This window comes from Rana temporaria, chromosome 11 (assembly GCF_905171775.1).
Source record: "Rana temporaria chromosome 11, aRanTem1.1, whole genome shotgun sequence".
Lineage (NCBI taxonomy): Eukaryota > Metazoa > Chordata > Amphibia > Anura > Ranidae > Rana > Rana temporaria.
This window is the reverse complement of record NC_053499.1, coordinates 31,772,562-31,798,718: the sequence shown is the minus strand read 5'-3', so window position 1 is coordinate 31,798,718 and position 26,157 is coordinate 31,772,562. Positions and strand designations below refer to the sequence as shown.

Below are 26,157 nucleotides of genomic sequence, written 5' to 3'. Positions count from 1 at the left end.
GATGTTAATGGAATACACCACTCAATCTTCTACCAAAGCCTGTAATGGCAATATCATTTAGACCTAGTTTGGATTAGAAGAACAGCAACATTTTTGAACTCATCCAATCACAACTGATGTGTGCTTGTCTATTCCCTTCAACCCATCACATTTATTGCCTACACAGCTCATGGAAAATAAGAATAGGTGCAATCACATGGATGAGAAACCATTTAAATGTGTGCATCGGTACCTGTGTAAAGCTGACAGTGCCCAAATACATTTCTCCATCCACACAAATGCCCAGCTACTGTGTTTTAAGATTGGCTACAGTTGCTGCTCAGATGAGAACTTTCAGAATGGCTGTTTCAAAAAAAGTAGAGCGATTCATCTCTCTTATTGAGGCAGTAGAGCCACTTACTGCTATAATTTCTGTAAATTCTTCTGCCAAAATGCCAACTGTGTATGGCTAGCTTTAATCTGCCCATACATTTGTTATTTTGGTAGTCGGTGCTTTCTTGATCATACCCACCTTGGAGCAATTGAAAGGTTGTGAGCTCAGCTACACCTAGCTTTCAGGTTTATATCAAATGGGAGGGGGCAGGTGGTGGCTCTGGGTTTACTAATAACCAGAGCCATGAATACAGCATGTTTTAAGCATGTCTAAAATTATAATGGGATTGCTTTATTGGGTTTTTTTTAAATGGTAGATTGTACCAGGGGTACAAAAGCCATCTCCATCTGAAATTTTCTTTATCCACTTTTACCCCTCGCCCTCTTTAACCTTCTGCCTAAAATTTCTATGGCCCAGATTCTGCATGGGCTGGAGCCAGAGGAGACTTTGGACATCTTCAAAATCATTGCCTGTCTATCACATTGGGGCCTTGAAAGCTCCTTAGCTATGAAAAACAAAAAACAAAGAAACAAAAAAAAAAGGTTATTCTTTAAAATTAAAAAAAATACCTTCACACTCTGTCCTCTTATTAGAACAATGCAAAGGACAAGATCACTTTAAAAAGGGATTGGCAAATGTTTCTAGGTTGTATCAAAATGTTGGCAGGTGAATTTCTTAATTTCTAGTGGAGATTATTTTTTTAAATATATTTAGAAAGTAAAAAAGTGTCAATTGATCCAGAGGATGGCCATCTGCAGACATCAAGTCCTTCTCATACATGCGAATTTCCCCCACATCCAATTTGCATGATGAGCGACCGCCCCTCACTTGAGCCAATTCACACAGCTCTGGATGGACACGGTCTGCACCGAAGAAGGTTCCTGTGTCTTCTGGTCTGATTCGGGCAAAAATTCAGACCCAATTCACACCTGAATCAGTGAACAGGAACACACCAGACACCCCATGCTGCGACCTGCTTTGCAGCATATTTGAACAGAGCCCTAAACTTGTGCACCTGGGAGCTCAAAGTCTCTTCTGCCTTCAGTTTGAGTTATAGTTGGAAGGTATGTTAAGTGAGAAAGGTGAAGTCAGTCCTAGACTAGGTAGGTGCTTACCTATTCAGGGTTACACAAATTCTCCAAATACAGAAATCCCTTGCTATCAAACAAGCTTGATGTATATTCTTGTACCTGTATCATTCTTTAAAGAAACATTTAAAATATGTTTTCCCCTTAGAAACCGAGATGACTCGATCCTACCATGTGGACAATCAGGTTTCCTTGGAGGAAATGGAATGGGAAGATGGTACGTATGTAAATTTTATATCTGAGATTTTAAAAAGGAATGCCCTTTTTTTTTGGCAGGTTATTCTTAGTAATGGGTCTGCATACCAGTGCACTATAAAGGCTGTGTGCCATGTTTAAAAATGAATATGTATCGGTATTTGGATTTCAAGCAAGGTTCATTAGGACTAATTCAGCGCGCGCCTATATATATATAGAGACATGGGTCTTACGATTAAATAGGTGGTAGGTCGCAATTGCTAACCTACCCATAGAACTACTGGCTGATATTTTGGAGATGCCAACCAGGAACAAGTGTGAAGTCATCAACCCTGAACCAGATACTTGGTAATGTAGCTACTGTATCAGAATTAATGCCAGACAGTTAGCAGTCTTTGTATTGCTTTCTTTGAATCACGAGGCAAGCTAAACGAAAATAAATATATATATATATATATATATATATATATATCCATCCGTCTTTATCGGCGTATACGGCGCACTTTTCCTCCCCTTAAAATAAAGGGGAAAATGGTGGGTGCGCGATATACACCGATACCCGCGCTCAGTTTTTAATGGCTGTGCCGCCATAAACCGAGCGCAGTACACTCAGGTACATTCGGCCAGGCTCGGCTTCGCTCGTAGTCACGCTCTGACGTTTATGCGTGAGAAGCCGAATATACCCGAGTGTACTGCGCTCGGTATATGTCGGCGGAGGCGTTCAAACTGAGCGCGGGAATTCGACACGGAGACAGTGCGGAAGAAGCCCGGAGGACGCCACCGAGGCCGCAGGCGGACGCCGGACCGGACGAGGCCGCCAGACCGGACGAGGCCGCCAGGCAAGACACCAAAACTAAGTAGTAAAATGTAATAAAATGTTTTTTTACAAGAATTTAGGGTCAACATTAGGGGTGCGCGAATATAATATATATATATATATAATTAATATTAGGGCTGTGGAAATTAAAGATGAATTCCTTGATTAAAATTGATCGGTTCTAGTGGTGCAACGGATCGTAAATATACAGTGGGGGAGATGTGGACCATATTACAGTGGGGGAGAGGTCTGTGGATATTACAGTGGGGACATTATATATATATATGTCATCCGAAAAATGTATGTGTGTTATAATCAAAATTAGTCAATTAATCGATTAAAATAAAAATCGATTACGCGAACATTTTAATCAGTAACAGCCCTAATATACATTATATATATTTTGCCTATAGCTCACATATGCATTTCTGTTTTAGACAGATAATTCTGCTACAGAGATTAGAATATGTTTCTAACCTTTAGATCTATGAACAAGTATGTATTGCAAGGGTCCGTTTGATTGGGTAGGTCCTCATAGTGCATGGTTTTGGTAAATCTAAAGCAATTGTAACCTGCATGGTGAGCCAAAGTCTACCAATCATCTAGTTAAAGTAAAACTTAGAACTCACCTTGTTGCCATTTTTTTTTTCTTTTGGAACAGATATGGAATTTTACTGCTACACCTGTCGCTGTGGAGGAAAATATTCACTAACTGAAGAGGACTTGGAACAATCCCTGCTGGTGAACTGCGATTCGTGTTCTTTGATTATAGAGGTCTACAGGAACAGCAGGCACTTGGCGCAATAAAATCAGCCATAGTCCAAATCCTGTGCACTGACTTGGACTGCACAAGGAGACCATTTGCATAGCCAATTTACCACAATTTTTGTACATCTCATTTATAAAATAAAATGGTACTTTTTTTTATCGTAGGTGGTGCAATTATTGAACAAGCCTGGATCCTAGTATTGGGGGTACAATAGGAGCCATTGGTTTATTTACACAACCTAGAACAAGAAAAAAGGCATCCATAAATTTTCAGCAGGATATAGAACTTTAAAAGACAGTTGCATAATAAACTCAACCCAAACCCCATTCTTGTAATTTTCCATAACGGCATGCACTATTTCCAAAGACCTTGGCTACTGTAGTAAAAATACACAATTAAAAGATTCAAGTTCACTTTCCAGCCTCATGTACAAACCACCAAGCAACACAATAACAATTTCAGAAGTAATTTATTAGAAATTATCCTTAGTTGCATAAATAACTATAATATAAAAGGAGAATACAATTTTTGAATTGCTACCACTATGTTCAATCTTTTTTTTCCCAATCATTGATGCACTTGGGGGCTAAAAATATGAATCCAAGTTACTGTATTTATTGGCGTATAACACTCACTTTTTTACCCTGAAAATAGAGGGTAAACTGTGCCTGCGTGTTATACGCAGGGGGCTGTGGAAATTTTTTTCCTGAAAATTCCCTCTTAAAGTTAGGGTGCGTGTTATACGCCTGAGCGTGTTATACACCGATAAATACGGTACTTGTTATGGGGAGAACCTAGGATGAAAAGATCTGGGGGGTCCTAGTTGCTGACTGACTCCAACAGAATGCAATTCCAAGCTGCAACAAGCAAAGCTAGCAGAATATTGGCATGCATTTAAAAATAAAAATAATCCATCTTTCCTTTACTCGAGAGATGAAATAATCCTGCTACTGTATAAAACCCTAGTTGGGCCACATCTGGAATATGTGGTCCAGTTCTGGTCACCAAACTTCAGGAAGGATGTGCTGGAGAGTCCAGAGAAGGGAAATAATAAGAGCCGGTTCACACTGGGGCGACTTGCGATCCGACTTCATGTCGCCTCAAGTCGTCCCAAGTCGCGCTGTAGAGAAAAACAATGGAAGTGAATGGGAGTGGTGTTAATACACACGACTCAAGGCGATCCAACTTCAGAAAAGGTTCCTGTACTACTTCAATCCGACTTGTAGGCGATTTGTACCCATTGATTTCAATGGAAGTCGCCTCAGAAGTCGGATCACTGTCTTAACTGAAGCGACTTTCCAGGAAGAGAACATGCATTTCTCAGGCAAACCTCTCCCCTGCCCCCCTCCCTCTCCCAGAGCGGATTGTTGTTTTATTGGCCACTGGAAAGTCTCCTGTCCTGGAGACGACTTCAAGTCATGTTGTAAATCGCCCCAGATCGCCCTGTGGTTCATGTTAAAGTCGTGTCGGTGTCGCCTCTGAAAGTCGTGCTGGAAGTCGTGTCGCCCTAGTGTGAACCGACTCTAAGGGACTGGAGGACCTCGGATATGAGGAGCAACTATAAACATGACATTTATTCCCCTTGGAGAAAAGATGCCTGAGGGGCGATAGCGATATACAAAGATCTCAATGGTGATTTCTACCATAGGGAATAAACTATTCAGTCTCAGGGAGTGCAAGTAGACATGTAGTCACTCAATAAAATTGAAGAAGCAGTTTAACCGTAGGGGGTTTTTCATTATCAGGGCGGAACTTACTTCCACAATCGGTGGTTTCAGCAGAAAGTATTGATAGTTTAAAAAAAAAATGTTTAGATGGGCATCTTAGGGAGCACATTATACAGGGATATGATTTTTGACACGCAGGGGTTGAACTGGTGTCTTTATCCAACCTTACCAACTATGTAGCTGGCAGCTTCTTCATTTCATCTGAAAATATTTAAGAGAAAATGTAGTCTGTAGGCACTTTTCATTCCCTCAATGTCTGTATCCTCTAGAAGAGGCATTTATTTTCTGACCCAGAAAGAGTGTGTTGATGAAAAAAGCTTGGTGCCTTTGAGCCCTGGACAAGGAATAGGGTTGGGAAACTACCATAGATGGTTTAAAATTCAGCAAGGACCTGGCCACATTTCCATTCATCTATTGCTGTTATTGCATCAAGACTCTTGGAAATTTTCATTTGATCAGCCACTACAGCCCTGATCTGTGTAATCTGTTTATACAATCAGAGGAATCCCCGCTGTCAGGATACAATTGCACAGCAGGGAGAATTAGGAGGTAGAAATCAATTTTGTTTCTTTTTGATCAGACAGCACAGAGAAAAAAAAAAATCACCTTCAGACACTAGCAAAAAATGGAGGATCACAGAGTGGGGTTGGGTTATTAGGTGGAAACCCAGGGGAAATGTCCTTGACAAGCTTTGCCAGTATCTCATCCCCTGAAGGTACCAACTTTCACTCAGGGTGTATGAATGTCAAGTCTGGGTCCTGTACTATACAATTAGAAAAAACATTTAGAAAGGATTGCAAAAAACTCAACCCAAACCCCATTTTTGTAACGGCATTCACTATTTCCAAAGACCTTGGCTACTGTATTAAAAATATACACAATTAAAAGATTCAAGTTCACTTTCCAGCCTCATGTACAAATCACCAAGTAACACCATAAAAATTTCAGAAGTAATTTATTAGAAATCATCCTAAGTTACATAAATAACTAAAAATCTAGAAAAGAATAAAAACATTAAAATTGCTACCACTATGATCAATCATTTTTTAATGGTCGGCCATTGGGACTTTCCTGAAGTACTCCGAAAGAGTGAAAAGGCCATATCTGAAAAACAGCAAGCATGGAAACCATTACCTATACATTTTTAAACCATTTAAAACATACAACTATTTTTCTATGGATTACACCCCACAACCTGTCCCCCCCCCCCCCCCCCGAAAAAAAAAAAAAAGGCTACACAATTTTTACTTTACAATACAAGCAGTCCCCAGTGTCATTCTGTTTACTGAGAGGAGCTCAGTTGTCATTGAGAGAAATGCTCTGCCCTGGAAGAATGGCAGTCCCCTGCAGTCAGAAGAAGCTGCCATGACACCTCTAGACTGGCTAGAAGACTATAGGGAAAAAAAGTTATGAATATGTGTTTTTTTGTTTCTACTTTTTAAAAACAGAAGGGTGGGTAAATCCTGGCAGTCCATTTAAGAATTAATATAATTAAAAATGTGTACATTATACGTTTGCTTGTAAATCCATAGCCTCAGATGGCACTAGCCAAGAGATCCTCCAAGCAAAAATGACAACTTGTTTGGAACCGTTGCACAAAAGCATTACTTTATTTCTTTAAAATTTGCTTCTTTTAACTTACCCGAAAACAAATTCTTCCTCGGATAAGGGCATAGGGGACCGAGCCATAAATTCTAGAATCTGTGGAGTTTTTTAAATTGTCACCTTCTAACCAGACATGGCCTTTTGGAACCTAAAGATTAAGTAGAGGAAAAAATATATGACCACTAGGGGAAAAAAAACCCACTACATCAGCACAGTGAACCAGGTAAACGGTTTTCCGCTCATTAAAGGGTAAAAAAACTCTGGACCAAATGAATAATTTACATATGATGCAGTTACCCCCCCCCCCCCAATAACAGTCCTAAAGTGGAGTTCCACCCATAAATATAACATTACATCAGTAGTTTTAAAAAAAATGTCATTAGTCCGTTAAGAAATTTTTTTATTTTTTTAGATGCCTTCAAAGTGTTGTTGCTAGGCAGAATAGTTAATCTTACCTCTTCCTGCACCTAGGTGCTTAAGCTTCCTAACCTACACCGCACAGACTCCTGGGAATGTAGTGGGTGTAAGTTTCCAGGAGTCTGTGCACTCCCCAGTCTCGAAGAATCATGTGACTTGGACAGTACAGGTGCTGAAACCTGATCTGAAACCTATTACACTGCTTGTGCAGCACTGAGCATGTGCGAGATCTGCAAGGCTGAAATCCAGGAAGTCATACAGTCTGGCTTCATGATGCCCACACTTAAGATGGCCCCAGTCAATTTCTAATTTTATAAAGTGTCTAAATGCTGTAACAACCTAACAAAACGGACCTTAGTTTACAGACTAACTCTACTAGAATACATTAAGCTTGTGTATTACAGGGGTATTTATATTTAAAAAGTGAAATTGTGGCCGGAACTCCGCTTTAATACCCGTTGATCCTGCAAGTAAAAATCAGTCAGTGCTCCAATTCCTAAAATTGCGACACTGTTCATTCTGCAGTGAAAATCATGCAGCACTGTCACCAGGGGTCAAGTCCTGGGGAAAAAAGTGTGGGAACTCCCACCCAAGATCCACTCCCCCACCAAAAAAAATAAATGATACGCTCATATGCATAATTAGTAAACCGCATGTTTTTTTAAGCAAGTTCTTTCTAAATCCCACAATAACTCGCGGCAGACCTCCGGAATGTTTCCTGGGAACAATGACAAAAGCTCCCAGGAGACATTGCGGCATCGAGGAAGTGACGGAATACCCGCACACTACCTGATGAATCCATATACAGGAAGCGGTCAGTAACATAAAGGATTACTAAGGTTCGCCTGCCCCTGACAGTGACTCAAGCTGGGCATCGCCGCTTAGTGAAGGATTGGCTCGGGCAGCTTGGCTGCTCTCTGGTGCTTCAGTCCTGCAAAGGGAACTGCGTTCCTGCTGTGAAAAAAGTGCAGGAACTCCGTTCCCACGCGTTCCCGCAGGACTTGAGCACTGACTGTCACCCTAGAGGTGGACCTTACAGTTTCAACAACTTGCCACCCTTGGTTTTCAGTGGTTATACCAGAGTCATGGCTGCTGCTGCTGCAGTCACAACCCGTGTGTGTTTTCGTTTTAGCTGGTGATGCTTTTTAATGCAAACGTGACCCGAGCAGTTGCTGGACCAATTTTGACATGTGGAAGGTTTGAGGCTTGTCTCTGTGCTGTTGGGCGTATTGTAAGCTGGATACTTTGTGGCATTTGCAAAGTAATGGCTTTCCGGCGACTTAGCCATGCAGCCCATCTTTCTTCAAGTGCTTCCTTATTGTGCATCTTGAAACGGCCACACCACATGTTCAGAGAGTCCTGTATGTCAACTGAAGTAATTTGTGGGTTTTACTTTGCATCCCGAACAATTTTCCCGACAGTTGTGGCTGAAATTTTAGTTGGTCTACCTGACCCTGGTTTGGTGTCAACAGAACCCCTCTTTTTCCACTTCTTGATTAGAGTTTGAACTCTTTCCTGTTTTATACAGTTCAACTACCTTTTCCCGCAGATCCTTTGACAATTTTTTAGCTTTCCCCATGACTCAGAATTCAGAAACGTCAGTGCAGCACTGAATGAAAGATGCAAGGGTCTGTCCGGAGTCCAGAAACTCATTGACCTTTCATACACACACTAATTACAAGCAAATCACAGGTGAGGATGGTTATATTTAATAGCCATTCAAACTTTGCCAGGGTAATTTGGGTATTTTCCATTGTGATGATTTAAAAAGAGTAAACAGTTGATTGATAATAAATGGCTTCAGCCAAACACTAACCATGAGTGAAAGAAATGTTTCTTATTCATATTCTCTGAGAAATGGCCACTAAATCTAATTCTGACAGGGTACATAAACTTATGAGCACACCTGTGTGTGTATGTGTAGATATATAGATAGAGAGCGAGATATAGATAGATACATACACACACACACACTAATGATAAAATGTATATATTACACACACACACACACCACTTATTTTTATCATCTATACTGCTCTTCTATAGGGCTTTTACTTTGAAATCGAGCACAGGTTCAATTAAAAAAAAAAAAGTGCAGATCTAAGGCCGGATTCACACTTGTGCTGTGCGAATTTCAGCTCTGTTATCTCTGCAAAAAGAAGAGAACTGTTTAGCAGATCATCTCCGTTTTAGCTGCGAATTTTGAGACCTGGGGGAGGGGGGAAATGTATTGAGTAGAATGAAAGAAATCCTGAAGAGAAATGAACACATCTGCGAATCAGATGCGTGCCCATAGAAGATAATGGGGCTGAATTCGCACCTGAGCCACACCGCAATGCCTAGAAAACGCACACTTTTTTTAGCGATGCGCAGTGCGAATGCATCGCACATATGTGAACCAGCCTCATTGAAATGAATGTATTTAGCAATGTTCTGCAAATTGGATGCGGTTTAAGCCACACTCAATTCGCATAGGTGTGAACCCGGCCTAAAGGTTGTTTGTTAGCCTAAATTTGGTTTTCCTACCTAGGAGTACTGTCCTGGAATAAGCAGGCAGCCAAGAAAGCCTGAACTTCCATCCTGCATACCTGTCCCACATCAGCAACTCACTGGGTGCTAAAGCCAGCATCTTTAAAAACAAGGCAGTAATGGAAATTCCTTTATATCTATTCTCATTAGTTCCTTTAAAAGTTGTAAACAGAAAGTGGAAAAAACATATGATAGGAACCCAGAGACTGGGATGGTTAGGTCATTAATTTAATAGACTTCAGAGAGGTCATTAGGATGTTGAGTGGAATAGTGCTCCTGTGTCACAGTAGCAGCATGGAGGGGGCAGACACTCGTCAACATCCTGAGGCCACAGCTAAGGCCAGACCTGTTAGTGGGCTTCTGATTAGCTAAATGGTAATTGACTGTGACACCAATTACACATAATCTCATCATTTTATTGGAGTGGGCTTGTCAAACTTCTAATTAAGATCACAGTTCAGTCTATGTGCACACGGGATCCACAACACACTGCCATCATGTCCATCAAGAAGTCTTTGGAAAGGCTTTTTACGTTAGCCAAATTAACGAGTGTGACCTGTGAGCTGGGAAGACTCTTAGATTCTTAAGGGTTAAATGACACTGCAAAGGTCCTGGTGGTCCAATATGCTGGCAGCTGAACTTAAAAAAAATTATATACATTACCTTCAACGTTAAAAAAAAAAAAAAGTGCATTTGTGTACGCAGTAAAACTTAAAAGTTGATGCAATTTAACACTAACAAATTGACTAAAAAAACTCCTCATCATTTCATCATTATATATGGTACTTTTCAGACAGAGCGGAATCCGTCCAAGCAGAACCGCCTGCTCAGTGTGGGGGGGATCCCTCCGCTGAGCAGGCGAATGACAGGTCCGTGTCCGCTCTCCATAGCCCGCTGTTCTCTAGGAGGCGATTGTATGGAAACGGACTGAATGTTGTCATCCAATCTACCTGTTTTTAGCAGACTGGATCGGATGCTGGTGGGTGTCAGACATTCGCCGACATCTGCCGCTCTATAAAGAATGGGCGGTCTGATCAAGTCCGCCTGAAAAACAGACAGGTGGACCTGATTGGTCCACTGGTGTGAAAGGGACCTTCGTTCTAAACCTACCATAAAAGTGAAATATGTGGGGGCTGCCATTAACTCTTTTTTAATGCTAGTTTGGTGATTTGGAAACGGTAAACTTTGAATCACTAAAGCTGGCCATACAGGTTCAGATACCTCTGGTTGAGCAAAACCAATAAGTTGCCCCATCCAAGATAAACAGCATGGTCTGAATCTCCCCTGACTCATTGTATTGTGACAGCCACAGTTGTTTAAACAGTTACTGTATCCGATTGGCTCCAGGTGATGTGTCTGATTCGAATCGACTTTTGTGGGGCCAATAGGGGCTCCTACTATATAAATTCTGGCCAATTTAGCATAAATTGGCTAAAATTCAAACCACGTACGACCAGCTTAACCCGAATGCAACCAAGAAAGTAAGAATGTCAGATGTGCTCACTCAGTGATTCAGAATATTAAAGAACAAAAAAAAACAGAATAGCTAGGCAACCAGCATTTTTCAGCAATGGCAGACTCCATGTTTCTTTTAAGAAAAGGTTTACTTGCCCATTCAGGGAAAATTTACTTTTTTTTTTTAATTCAGCCTGCTCATACATGGTACCTAGCTTAAAGCCAGGCACAGAGTTTGAATCTCGGCTGGTTTAGCAGGAAACTACTAGGTAGGTAGCTAGGCAGTTATGGCCAAGTTGGCCCGTACATTCCTCCACAACAGAAACTTGTCGTGAGACCAGCTTTTGTTGAACTAGCAAGCTGGAAAATCAATGGCTGTGAGCACAGATATTCTGGGGGGGCATCCCCGTCAGAACACAATAGCTCTGTGGGGCGATCGCTGCACTAACATCCATAGTACAGTGATCTGTAACTTTTTTGCTCAGCCCACTGGGTTGAACTAAAACTTCCGTGTGTACCCGGGCTTGAAGTGGTTGTAAAGGCAGGTGTTATTTTTATCCCAATGCATTCTATGCATGAAGAAAAAAAAAAAGCCTTCTGTGTGCAGCAGCCTCCCTCATTCTTGCCTGAGCCCCATCTAAATCCAGCAATGTTGCAGAAGTCAGCAGCGCGTGCCACTGTAAAAATCAGTCAATGAGGAGAGCAAGGGGGCGGGGCTACAGCTCAGTATCTGAATGGACATGAGCTGTGGCTTGGGTGCCCCCATAGCAAGCTGTTTGCTGTGGGGGGCACTGAACAGGAGAGAGGTGCCAGGAGCACCGTAGGGGGACCCGAGAAGGAGAATCCAGGCTGCTACTCTGTGCAAAACCAGTACACAGAGCAGGCAGCAAGAACAACATGTCTGTCTTTCTTTTTTTCTTGATTAAAAACACCTACAAGACTTTAGTATCACTTTAACACACTCCCTGTTCTAAGGCGACAACTCTGCTCAGTACAGTTGTTATCCAAAAGACAGAAAGTGTGCCAAGGGTAGGATTACCAGGTTAATGTCAAGCAAAAAAAAAAGTGAAAGAAAATGAATGCAGCCACCTCATCCAAGGATAAATGAGCTACAATACTATCAAGTTTAGATGCTTTCACGTAACAAATGTTCACTTTGAGTTCTGGTCCAGTTTAGGTTTACGGTCCTTTCATTTCTTTACCCCTTAAACTACAACACCTGCATGGCCAGGTTTCAGACTGACCCTACCATAGTCCATTCCATTCTTGAGGGGGGGGGGGGGGGGGGGGGAGTGGCAAACAAAAAAGACAGGCTTACAGGAGAACTTAATCTGGCCCGGAGATAATATAAGTAAATCTTTTCTTCTCAGCTATCCCTACTGAGGTCTATTTAAGTGCTTCCCACTTTGGAACAAGCAACAAATGTAATTGCCTCGTCGCCTGCGGGTGTTCGTTGCACAAAAGCTGCTTTTGTGGCTTAACCACAGGTGTTACCTTTCTTGATTAAAATGAAATATGATGAAAGGCGACAGTAGCAAATGACATATACAAGCTTGTAATGAATTGTACTTATTTGATTGGGTTCCCAGCGGGTTGTTTATAAAGTCACATGACCAATGCACGGGCCATTGTTCATCCTCAATGCACACAGAATCGGTGGGCAAGGTTATAAAGCTGCATCCACTTCTTCAGGGTTCACACGGGGCACGGTATCTAATTATACCAGCTGCGTGCCTGTTGGACACCCTGCCTAATATTTACACATTAGAAATTCATTTTTAGGAAGATGACAAGCAGTCTTCAGTAATGACCTCACCTTGCTTTGGCGGTGGGAACCCTGTTAGGTTCATGCGGCTCTCTATGGCATTAACTTACTGCTAGGGCCACACATGCCAATTTAACGTCGTCAACTGATTGCAGCAGACTATGCTCAATCCTTGACCAACACTGCAGAAGTTTACCAACATGCGCTGCAGACTTTGATTGGCTCAGAGAAATTACATGATTAGTACAAATTTAAGTATGACAAGATGAATATGCCAAATACTAGCACAGTCATGTTACTGTATCCAAAGTGGCCCTTGCATCAAAATGCAGACCCCCCTCCATACACACATAATATATATTATAGTATTATACATTCATACACACACACACACACACACACACACACACACTCGTGTATACTCGAGTATAAGCCAAGTTTTTCAGCAAATCTTTTGGTGCTGAAAATGCCCCCCTCAGCTTATACTTGAGTCACTTTTGCGCCTGATCTCCCGGACTTTGGGGACCCGGTACCGGCTGGCCGTTGGACCCCTCCATAGACTCCCATGTTAAACATCAGTCTAGTCATGGGCACAGTGAGGCATGCAGATGGACACCCTAGGGCAGGGATATGCAATTAGCGGACCTCCAGCTGTTGCAGAACTACAAATCCCATGAGGCATAGCAAAACTGACAGCCACAAGCATGACTCCCAGAGACAGAGGCATGATGGGACTTGTAGTTTTGCAACAGCTGGAGGTCCGCTAATTGCATATCCCTGCCCTAGGCTAATGCCGCGTACACACCATCACTTTATGTGATGAAAAAAAAAAACGACGTTTTTAAAAACGTTGCTTTAAATGACCGTGTGTGGGGGAAAACGTTGTTTTATGTCTTGTGAAAAACGACCAAAAAAAATTTAAGCATGCTTCAATTTTATGTGTCGTTTTTTAAAACGTCGTTTTTTACTTCACAGAAATTGACAGTGTGTAGCAAAAAACGAAGTTTAAAACAAAGTTTTTACACCCGCGCATGCCCAGAAGCTAGTTATGAAGCGAGCTTCAATGGAAAAATGTGGTGAACGTAACCTCGCTTTGCTAGAGCATTGTGAAAAAACGATGGTGTGTAGGCAACTTCGTCTTTGAAAATTGAAGTTTCAAAAACTTCGTTTTTTACGTCACAGAAAAAGTCGTTTTTTTCAATCACATAAAGTGATGGTGTGTACGCGGCATTATACTCGAGTCAATACGTTTTCCCCATTTTTTTGTGGTAAAATTAGGAGCCATAAGGGCTGGTACTTTTGATACAAGGTCCTCTTTATAAGATCAGTGCCCCCTTTCCCTGCTAAACTTGCTGGCTAAAATATACAAAATCTACCTGTATAAATGGGGACCCCCCCCCAAGAAAAAAAAAAAAAAAAAACACACACACACACACACACACACACACACACACGGAAGATTAAATTCTGACTTTAGTCTTCAGCATCGCAAATAAAAAAAAAAAAATGATAAATAAATAAAAAAAAAAAAAACACACAAACATTCAAAAAAGGAAAAGTGTAAAATGAAAATAAAACAATTTTTTTTTGTAAAGTGCCTCTGTGTGCTCACACACAGAAGTGAACGCAGACGTACATAGCGCCCACATATGTAAAAGGCGTTAAAACCCACACATGTGAGGGAATAACAATTCTAGACCTAGACCTCGAACAAGTAACCTGTAAACTTTTAAACAGACGCATATGGAGATTTTTAAGTACCAAAATTTGGCACTATTACACGAGTGTGTGCAATTTTAAAGCGCGACTTGTTAAGTATCCAATTTTCTCTGCGCAACAATATCTTTCACATTATACAAATAAATTGGGCTAACTTTTTTTTTTTTTTATTGGAAAAAAACATTTCATGAATAATAATAATTAAAAAAAACAATAAAAATGCTGCGATCCAGTGTGCCATAAAAGTCGCAACATCCACCATTTTATTCTCTGGGGCAGTGGTGGCAAACCTTGGCACCCCAGATGTTTTGGAACTACATTTCCCATGATGATGCTCAACTACACTGCAGAAAATGCAGTGCCAAAACATCTGGGGTGCCAAGGTGCACCATTACTGCTCTAGTGTCTCTAAGTAAATTTTCTAGAAAAAATAAAATAAAAGATTTTTTAAATGTAGGAGCGAAGTGCCAGAATTGGCCCAGATGGGAAGTGGTTAATTTGATGTGGATATATATTCTGTTCATTTACTCGCCATTTTGATAATAAAACTTTAACACTTCTATTTCTTAGAAGGACTCTTACTTTACAGCACAGGTGTCAAACAAGGCTCGCGGGCCGAATCCGGCCCCCCAGGCCATTTCATGTGGCCCTCACACCTCTCCTGCAGCTGCAGAAGAGCTCCAGACCTCCTCTGGTCCTCCTCCAGACCCCTAATTTCTGCTTTCAAGCAATGCATCCAGCTTCTTCCCAGCAGCAGCATAAGGAAAGGGGGTGCACTGTGAAGTAAGGGAGAGTGGGGGACTCGACTTCTGATGGTGGGGTGGCTCTTGACATCTAATGTAATGGGAGGGGATGCGCTGGACATCTAATCTTACAGATACATACGGCTCTTTTAAGATCATAATGCTGATGCGGCCCACCATGAAATGGAGCTTTACAGCATACCTGCCCAAACATTTGCACAGTAGTGTATAAATGTACTTCTTCCTGCACAGAAGAGCTTTTGGAAACATAGATGTTCGTAGTAGCTCTATTGTATGCGATAAGTTGTCTCAAGGTCCGAGTTCAGGTAGAAATATTCTCTGCCTAGGAAGGGAATATATTCTCTTCAGGAATGGCCTCAAACACATTTTCCTGTATGAAAGCCTCAATTTGTTCCACTTTTTCAGTTTCAAACAATGAGCTTTGCACACTTCTAAATCCGTCTATAAAATGTTATTAACTATAAAGCTGCTGGTTGGCTCTGAGGTTATACTACAAAATGCGTGTTCTTTAGTTTGGTAAACTTAACATGAAAATGAAGAGGAGTAAACATTAAAAGGGATATAAAACATAAAATATAGTATGCATATCACATACCGCCTCTGTCAACTAACATGCACAATCCGCTGCCACTAGAGAATCGGCTTGCAACCACTCACCCGACTCACCAGCTTTACAGCAATGTAAATGCATTCATGGGTTTCAACAAAACTTAAAGCTAAAACGCGGCTATGTTTTACCCGTCAAAGTGTTTGTCCATCCAGCCCTGATATTTTACACAGCACAACCAGAACAGGGACACTTACTACTGCATTTACAGTTGTGCTTAAAAGTTTGCTTACCCTTGTAGAATTGGTAATATATGTGCCATTAAAATAAAAAATATATGAGTGAACATTTCTTATGGGATTCATGTTCAACTATAGGTCATAACAGAATGGCCCAATCATTAAACATGACAACATGTAAACAAATGAAATGCCCCCTGTTTAAAAATCAGCTTCCCCTTCGTTTTTAAAGTGGTTGTGAACTACAGGTAAGTCTAAAATAAGGCTTTCCTGTAGGTACCATGGATACCTCCTAAACCCGCACAGTTTAGGAGATTACCTTGTTACGCAGGTCTTTTCTGCACCCCATGGCCCAGCATCTAGCCTGCTTAGCTTATCAATGTGAGAGCCAACACACACATTGACTATTTTTATTTATACACAGACACTGTAACCACTTTGCGTCCGCACTATAGCCAAATGACGGCTACAGCGCGGGTCCCAATTGCCAGGAGGCCGTCAATAGACGTCCTCCCCTTTGCACGCGCCCCCCACAGGGTGCACACTGATCACGAGTCACCGAGACTCAGGTGATCACAGATCTGTGTAAGGGGCTGATCCGGCACATGGGCCTCATTAGTGCCCACCAGTACCACCTGCTAGTACCCACCAGTAAAATAAAGTGCCACCTATCAGTGCCCATCACTGCCACCTATCAATGCCCACCAGTGGTGCCAGTTAGTGCCTCAGTGCCATCTAGCAGTGCTGCCTATCAGTCTCACCTACCAGTGCTGATCGGTGCCTATCACTGCCGCCTATCAGTGCCGCCTCATCAGCACTCCTGTCAGCGAACAGGAAACTGAGGCTACAATTCGCACAAGCTCTCCAAAATTAGACAACAGTAGATTGGAAAATAGGATTTTTGTACTCACCGTAAAATCCATTTCTCTGCGTTCATAGACGGACACATCCTTCTTTGACATTAGGGTTATGCTTCTTCCTACCAGGAGTTTTAGGCAGAATTTTACAGCACTTAAGGTGTTAAAACCTTTACTTCATGCTGCTCCTCCCAGGGGGCGTGGCTCCCCCAGGCATAACCCACACCCTGCTCTAGCAGCCCCAGTTCGTAACAAGCAGTACAAACAAAGGAGGGGTGGGTGCTGTGTCCGTCTATGAATGCAGAGAAATGGATTTTACAGTGAGTACAAAAATCAGTTTTTCTCTTTCGTTCATAGACTGATACAGCCTTCTTTGACATTAGGGACGTCCCCAAGCAGTGTCAAAAATTTTCGAGGGGTGAGAAAAATAACACAGCAAACCAGGTTACACCCCAAACAAAACCGGAGTTACTCAACGGAGGAACTCCAATCTTAAACTGCCGCCTGTAACACCCTGCGGCCGAAGGAGGCATCAGAAGATGCACTCACATCCACCTTATAAAACTTTGAAAAAGTGTGGACCGACGACCAGGTCGCTGCCTTACACACCTGTAACACAGAGGCTTGATGTCGGAAAGCCCAAGAGGCCCCGATCGCCCTGGTCGAATGTGCCCTGACCCGAAAAGGAGGCGCCCGCCCCTTCAGGGCATAGGCCTGAAGCACAACCTGTCGGATCCACCTGGAAATGGTGGCCGACGAGACTGCCATGCCCTTACTGGGACCGGACACTGACACCAACAGTGAGTCCGACTTCCGGAACGGAGCCGTCGCCGACAAGTAAACTCGAATGGCCCGAACCACATCCAGGGAATGTAAAGTGGCCTCCTTCGGGTTCTTCGGCTGAGGACATAAGGATGGAAGAACAATGTCCTCGTTAATGTGAAAGGCCAAAACGACCTTTGGAAGAAAAGAGGGCTGCGGGCGCAGCACCGCCTTATCCTGATGGATGACCAAGTAGGGGGCCTTGCAAGACAAGGCCGCCAGTTCAGACAGCCGTCTGATAGAGGTAATAGTTACCAGAAAGGCCACCTTTTGTGAGTCAGCAAAGGGATCTTCCGAATGTCCTCAAAGGGGGCACACTGAAGCGCCGAGAGGACCAAATTCAAGTCCCATGAAGGCAGTGGAGGGCGCACCGGAGGGGCCACATGGCGGACCCCCTGCACAAACGTGCGAACCAAGGAGTGCGCCGCTGAAAATAAACAGCCAGAGCAGAAATCTGACTCTTGATCGTGCTCAAGGCAAGAGCCTGGTCCACTCCCCGCTGCAGGAACAGCAGGATCCGGGACACCACGTACGTACGGGGGTGCCAATTCATCTCCTCACACATAGAGATGTATGCTTTCCATGTACGATGGTAAATCTTCCGAGAAGTGGACTTCCGTGCACGCAGCATGGTAAAGATCACTGGGCCCGACAGGCCCCGATCCTTCAGTACCTGGCTCTCAACAGCCACGCCGTTAAAGCCAGTGACTGTAAAGCAGGATGGAAGATCGGACCCTGAGACAGGAGATCTTCTCTCAGGGGTAGACACCAGGGCGTCTGCCACCAGACGTACCAGGTCCGCGTACCAAGAGCGTCGCGGCCAGTCCGGGGCGATCAGGATTGTCGTAATCCCTTCGGCCTCCACTCTGCACAGCAGGCGAGGGAGGAGCTTCAGAGGAGGGAATGCGTAAATCAGGCGATAGTGACCCCAGGGAGCCACCAACGCGTCTGACGCGTCCGCCCACGGGTCCTTTGACTTGGCCACGAACCGTGGCACCTTCCGATTGAGACGGGACGCCAGAAGGTCCACGTCTGGAGTGCCCCATTTTTGGCACAGGTTCTGAAACACCTCCGGGTGGAGAGACCACTCCCCTTGATCCAGAGTTGTGCGACTTAGGAAGTCGGCTTGCCAATTCAGAACTCCCGGAATGTACATGGCCGACAGAGCCGGAACGGACCTTTCGGCCCACCGAAGGATGTGTGTGACCTCTGTCGCTGCAGCCGAGCTCCTCGTGCCGCCCTGATGATTGACGTACGCCACGTCCGTGGCGTTGTCGGACTGGATCCTGACAGGACGGTCCTGCAGCTGCAGGGACCACCTGGCAAGGCACAGCTTGATTGCTCAGAGCTAAAGAAAAATTTTCGGCAGGCGGGACTCCTCCCGAGTCCAGCGCCCCAAACGCCTCCCCCCCAGACAGAGAGGCTGGCATCCGTCGTGACCACTGTCCAGCGGCATGGAAGAAAAGACTTCCCAGACCGAAGCACCGGAGACGTCAGCCACCACGCCAGGGAAGACTTGGCCAGATGGCTCAACCGAATCTGGTAATCCAGAGAAGATGGGACCTTGTCCCAACGGGACAGAATCTCTTTCTGTAGTACCCTGGTGTGGAATTGGGCATACGGAACCGCCTCGAAGGAGGCCACCATCAGACCCAGAACTCTCATGCAGAAGCGAAGGGATGACCACCTTCGGGTCGACAACTGTCTTACCGCAGATTGCAGGGTCTTTAGTCTTTCCGAAGGGAGGAACACGCTCGCCTCCACCGAATCCAAAACCAGACCCAGGTGTTCCAGTCGCTGGGACGGAATCAACACTGACTTCCGGAGATTCAGAAGCCAGTCACTGTCTATCTGCAGCTCATTCCGCTTGGTCTCCTCCAGGGCAGGTCCTCCCCCAGTTCCCCTCACCAAGTGCAGCTTCCTTCACTTAGATGGACAGCTTAGGATCCCTCTTGATTCGTAGACCCCAGCCAGCATAACTAGGCCTACTAGCAGAGATGCAGCCTCAGGCCAAGTGGCCCCAGGGTTGGAAAACACACAACACATACCTCGCGCCAAGAGGCGAAGGGCACCACTCCCACTGGGCTGCTCCCGAGAAAAGACACCCAATGACCTATGGCTTACCCGTGTTCCAACATTGACCTGTGGGGGCATCACCACCTACAGGTAACCGTGGGAAAATGCCATCAGGCACAGCCACTGCCAGAACAGAGGCCAATTTAGAATAAAACACACAGTCAGCCACATTATCGGCTCAGACACCCACTAAATTTAACATAGCGCTCAGTCATTTGGGAGCAGGGCGCTACATAAATATTATATATAAATATAAATAAGAGAGATGGTTAAAAAAAAAAAAAAAAAAAAATTGTAAAACAAGTCGTCAGATCCAAAAGAGTGCACAATACTTACATACGTGTGCCTCTTGATGAGGTCTGATGGGCCGCTGGTACAGACTTTATCACCTTCCAATCCAATTACCCTCTTGCAGATGTTAATTTGCGGCTTGTTGGGACTTTTCGCTACTATAATATCGCCCCTACAAAAAAACACCACAAAATGAGAATGCTGCACAAGCAAAAATGCAATATGGATGTACTCCAAATTTTTTTTTAAATGAAATATGTTAAAAAGACAAAACCTCATAAAAACTAATGCAAGCTTATGATCTATATGGGATGGAAATTGTTTTAATACAAAATCTGCACCTGGCATTGTGATTAAATGCCAAAGCTGGAGCAAGCCTTGCAATGCTCCACTGAAGCAGTAAGCAAAAGGAGATCGAGCCAGCGGTAGCTATGTCAGCTCAGTGGGGACTGAACTCCCCCAGACTTGTAGCAGGGGACGGAGTGCCAGCTGCCTGTGACAGACGAAGATTATGGAAGGGGGGGGGCACCGAACTGGTTCGGAGATGTCGGGCAGAAATGGTGCAGAGGACAGAGATACAGTGCTGAATTTAGGAACACCACCAAATCTTATACAAAAAAGGAGTTTACATTATGCAAAGAGACAAATATTCATTACCAAGCACTGGAAAACACAAAACAAGAACAAAAAAAAAAAAAAACACCACACACAAATAGGAGGAGCATTGTGATAAGACATGTACAGCCTTATGCTTGCTGGAACACACATAGCGATACATTTTTTGATCATCTCCTTGCACAGTCCCCCAAGACGATCTTTAAAAAAAAATCAAAATATCACATAATTTAATAAAAATTAGGTTTTGTGGTTCTTCTAAATCAGACTTGTCAAGCAAAAAATAGACCTTCAACATTACTATACCTTACCATCATAAGAGGCCGCATTGCAGTACAAACTACCACAGAAGTGGTTGTAACCCATACCCAGTAAATTGACTGGCCTCAGGTTATACACAGATGAAACAAATCCTCCTACATAAGTGATATCTGTGCATCTGCAGTCTTCCCTCTATATTCGTTCAAAGTCCAGAATTTATAAAGCTTGTCAGAGTTCAGAAAAAAGGGGGCAGAGAGCCAAATGTTACACTCTGCAGAGCTCAGTGCGGAGAGCTCTGAGAGCCGATTGGAGGGAAAAGACACACCCCTTAACACAGCAACAGAGCCGAGGTGAGCTGGAGGTCCCTCTCCGGTCACTTTTTCCCCCCTCTCTTTGTTGGGAAAGCTTGTCAGAAGTGACTCATGCAGGTGGCAGAGGAACAAAGCAACAGACAGAAATTACACTTGGTACACACTATAGAGAGATATGCTTTGTTCATGTTCCATGTCTGAGGTTTTAAGAAGAAGTCTCATTAGCAATAAAAACAGCAGCAGGTCTATTGATTTGTGTTTAAAATAGTTACCTTTGTAAAAAAAGGTAAGAATGAATCATTCTTGAGTGCCGATTTGCAGGAATTCCTGCGCTCAGTGACTCTAGAAATGAATACAATGCTGTGTGCGCAACCTTCTATCCACCCCACCAGCATCAAACAAATGCAGTGACACAGCTCCAGGACTAAGCAGCAATGGGCCAATGGTGCTGTGTCTTGAGCAACGCTGTATCCTGGCCTAGGCCAACAAGGCCCGGGCCTAGGGCAGCACGAAGAGAGTCCCCGCCGGCTTGCGCTACACTGTTAGCGTCACCCAAGCTGCTTCTAATTTTGACTGTCCTATCATCCTGGACCACAGACCTTCCTCACTGTGCTATATCTTTTCTGCTGCACCATTGGCATGGTTATATATTATTGCCCCTGTCAGTTTATTTTTTACCATCCCAGTCCCATTGCAGAGATTTCCCTTCACTTCCTGCCCCATAGCCAAACAGGAAGTGAGAGGAAATCTATGCAAATTAAGGGAATCCAATGCCCCCCACCCAGGCCCTAAGAATTAGTGTCCCCACTAAAAAATTTCAGAGCGGGGCTTAAACAGAAAGGGGTGTGGCCTTGACAGGAAGGGGTGGACCATATTTAAATCAGGAGGTGCACGAGTTTAGTCAGGCCTAGGGCAGCACAAAACCTAAATACACCACTGGTCTTGAGATATGGTCATACTCTGTCCACCCTTGGCTAGTCCCCCACCACTCCCCTGGCTGCTGCACTCTGCCCCCCCCCCCAAAAAAAAAGTGACTGCATGCAAACTTTCCTTCCCATTGGCTGGCATGCTCCCTCCATCTCCTTTCGTTGTGATGGATGCTAGTCTAAGGTAAGCAACATTCATTAGGTATTCATCTCCTACTGAGCAGCGTAATGCTGAGTGTAACATGTGGAACCAGGGCATTCACCACTCCAGGGCATAGAAGGATGTAGGTATCCGCTTAGTAAACCGGCATATCTGCACATTAGGGGACAAATCTCAGACAAACAAGGAATTAACCCGCATTACAGTGCATTCACTTGCCCACTGCAAGGGAGCATTTTTACTTTTCCTGAAGTCTAAGGGTAGTTGACTCACTTTCCTATTGGCCTATCAGAAATCTAGAAGATCCACTGGGGAAAAGAAAAAGGCAGGCCAGCCTTCAGCAGCAGGAGTTCAACATTATCAGGGATCTCATGAATTTCTGATAGTATGCACCTTGGGTCTTCTTGCCTTACCCATGACAGGTCCCCTCTCAAAGTCTTAGTAGGGCCCTGTCCGTAACACTCTAAAAACGCCAAGTCCAGCCCACAGCCCATTCCACGCAATACAAATAAAAATCACTTACCTATGAATTGAATATAGGTGTCGGCTTAAGTTTTCACATATCAGAATATCATAATTCTGTATGGTTGGTTCCATAGAGGGTCCTGAACACTAGAGGAGGAACACGCATAGATAATATAAGAACAAGGAACATCCATGCAATTGTAAAGGTTTCGTCACACCTATCATTCTAGAAATACTAGTTGCCTGGCTGTGTCTGGCATCAATACATTTTTAAACCACAGACATGGAACAAGTATGGAGCAAGTGTGCAAGCGTACCCCTGCATCTCCCTACTATTTCTAGGTCAATGTTGTGCCAAATATGGGAACACGTCTCACCCAGCCAGTTAACTTTTGGATGGTCAATAGGATAGGCTTCAAAGTTGTCCTCTTATGTTAAAGGAGAAGTACACCTTTGGTAACATGACCCGTTTTTAGGGTGAAACATGCAACTTGTTCCCAGTGCTGCAGCCATTCCCCGATCCCCGCCTCTCCCTGTGACAGCAGTACGAGGAGAAGTTCCCCATACTAGCTGTCACTTTTTGAAATCAGCATAGCCGTGCGGTACTCCGCCCACATCATCCATACACGGCTCTATGTATGAATGAACTACAAGTCCCGACAGCCTTTGCAGATGCCTGCTTGTAGTCCTTAATAAACTACCTCAGCTCTCCACAATCCAAAAAAAACAAAAAAACGGACGGTATATGTATACATACACACACATTTATTTTTTTTAAAGTGAACTTATCCTTTAAACAATACACAATGGAAATATATATATCAAGCTAAAAACTTTTACAAATACAGTATATTCAAGAAAAAAAAAAAAAAATGAGAATCTACATTTCTGAACTTGAGGTTTATAAATATGTGAATCCTTGAACATAAAATACCATATTTTGCACTCCATAAGATGTACAACTCCCACCCCCCCCCCCCCAAATGTAGGGAAAAATGTCTGCGTCTTATGGAGCAAATATCAACAAGGCACCGCCCCCTAACTGCCATGTTAGAGTACTGGCAGGAGAGTGGAGGACAGACATCCCAAAAGTTTGCCCATGCCACAGAGGTATACAGCATCCTGAAACCCGCACGTATGCAAAAACAAAATATTAAATACTTACTATGACTACTTCTCCAATGTACTCAAATGTACAGTGCGCTATACAGCCATACTGGATGGCATACCCCAGTAAGCCCAGCGTCTTTCCAACAACTCTTCTAAACATAGTCCCAGTACTTCTACCAGAGCGGTCCTGAACTGTCCACCTGTTAAAAGAAAAAAAAGTTAAATATACACAAGATCCCCTTTCTGATAGCACATTTTATTTTAAAGTACAACTAAATGCAAAAAATAAATAAAATTTTTTGGAAAAGAGTAAAGGAGAGTTACAACCAGTAGGAATTTGTTACCATCTGCAGCCCACTAGGTAGAATGCCCTTCATTTCCTGTCCCATAGCCAAAACAGGAAGAGCAAATCTCTGGTTGTCACCAGAATCAGTGTTCCCCATTGGAAGAGTTCCCCATCTATTCCTGTTTTAGGGACAGCCCAAAATTTTGAATTTTCTCTTTCACATTCGATAACAGTAAAACAGAAAAAAAAAAAAAGGGGAGGGTGACTTTCATTGGGCACAGACAACAATCAAAAACTGACAGGTGTACTAATCTTCCTCTCCTGTATCAAAAAAAATAAATAAAAAAGTTCCAGATTTAGTTACCGTAGTTAAAAAATCTGGTCTTTGACAAGGGTCACAAAGGAATAATAATAATAAAAAACATAATAAAAAACAAACAAAAAAACCCCACCTCTTTGTGCTGGTAATTCCAAAGTTGAAAAAATAAGCCAAAACAACCAAAAATCCATCAAACGCTGCACTTGTTGCCAACAGGTGATGGTATGCAAAAAAATTGGATAGTTCAGGGAACAGATGCACCCTCAATCGCAAGTATGTATGTAGGGGACACTGGCACCAGGGATGTATTTACATTTCACACGCATAGTAAAGATGGAAGAAAACAAAATGAAATGGAGTAAAAAGAGAAGTCCTGGAGGTAAGAATAAATAAAAAATAGTCTCTAGCTCTCCCCTCTGTCCCCTTACTAGGTTTATTCTTGTTAATTATCTGATATACTAACTGTAATAAAAAACGCTTTTAATGGTTGGGATTTTTGACCTTCGCACCAGATAAAGCCAAGGAGAGGAACTTGGCCCTGGATTAGCCCAATTTATTCTGCCAGCTATTCAACAGCACATTAACTTTATAGGTTCATTCTATTCTCTTCATAGATGACATAATTATGGTATATTATTTCAATCAACTTAATTTATCAATTACTTGTCATCAAATAGCTGCCATGAAGCTATGATTATGACACTTCATGTTACATAATCTTAACCTACAATCCGCTAGGTTATCCATTTTCATTTACATTTATAAGAGGTACTTTCCTGAATTTCCTGAATACCTGGTTTTCTACTATACTATTGTACATGTTCTGTTAATGGAATATCTATTTCTATTATATTATCGTACATGCTCCGTTAATGTAATTTTGTTGAGAATTATAAAATTCAATAAAATATTTGAAACTGAAAAATAGTCTCTAGCCGACACCGTGGATGGAAGCGATACTGCCTGCTGGGAACCCAAAAAACGAACCGTAAAAAAAAGGGATGGGGGGGAAATGGCGCCAAGCGTGCAGTGCAGTTTATTGTAAAAAATAACAAACAGTTAAAATGCACTCAAACACGTCCAATAAGTTTTATATATATTGTGACAGGAAGTCAGGTAAATATGTGGGTGTTGTCACAGACGGGAGATACATTTCTGCCTTGTTTAGACAGCCAGAAAGATTTAAGGGTGTTGGAAAACTTCAGCTGTTCAGAATGAGGCAACTAAGGCCTCTATAAGTAATCCAGAGGATTACTACTGATTGCTGCATCCTGAGGCTTTCTGAGTGAAGGCGAGCAGTGAGCAGAAATACTTCTGAAGAGGTGAGGTGCTGTTGATTTTTCTGTGTGATAAAAATCAAAAAGAGAGACTATCGTTTTCTGCTGTAGGACCAGCAGTGTCTGCCCAGCACTAGGCTGTACCAGACTCCATAGATGGGTTCCTGTGTGGTGAAGGTAGACGCCCCAAGTGGCCAGGGTTTATTTTATGTTTGTTTATGCCGTTTGGATGCTTGCACTTGTTTCCAGCAAGATGGAAGAATAAACCAAATTCTTTGCTTTTCATCCGTCTTCAACTGTTTCTCTGTATAAATCAGTGTGTAGTGAACCCATCCAAGGGGTCACACACCCTGCAACCGAGCTAGTATTATA

General features: G+C 43.1%; 2 protein-coding genes across 4 annotated transcripts in view; one reads left to right on the top strand and one right to left on the bottom strand.

The window, feature by feature from the left end:
- DNAJC24 (DnaJ heat shock protein family (Hsp40) member C24) overlaps positions 1 to 3,405 on the top strand; it is a 67,870-nt gene extending 64,465 nt beyond the window's left edge. For all 3 annotated transcript variants that reach the window (XM_040328329.1, XM_040328328.1, XM_040328330.1), the window contains exons 4-5: positions 1,610 to 1,678; positions 3,135 to 3,405. In XM_040328329.1, the coding sequence (XP_040184263.1) occupies positions 1,610 to 1,678; positions 3,135 to 3,280 (215 nt within the window). In that variant the 3' untranslated portion in view covers positions 3,281 to 3,405. The remainder of the gene's footprint in view (positions 1 to 1,609; positions 1,679 to 3,134) is intronic.
- Positions 3,406 to 5,907: 2,502 nt separating this feature from the next.
- IMMP1L (inner mitochondrial membrane peptidase subunit 1) overlaps positions 5,908 to 26,157 on the bottom strand; it is a 48,072-nt gene continuing 27,822 nt past the window's right edge. The window contains exons 2-6 of the mRNA XM_040328327.1: positions 23,959 to 24,103; positions 22,852 to 22,940; positions 20,101 to 20,227; positions 6,612 to 6,722; positions 5,908 to 6,073 (exon numbers count right to left, since the gene is read on the bottom strand). Of these exons, the coding sequence (XP_040184261.1) occupies positions 6,005 to 6,073; positions 6,612 to 6,722; positions 20,101 to 20,227; positions 22,852 to 22,940; positions 23,959 to 24,063 (501 nt within the window). The 5' untranslated portion in view covers positions 24,064 to 24,103 and the 3' untranslated portion in view covers positions 5,908 to 6,004. The remainder of the gene's footprint in view (positions 6,074 to 6,611; positions 6,723 to 20,100; positions 20,228 to 22,851; positions 22,941 to 23,958; positions 24,104 to 26,157) is intronic.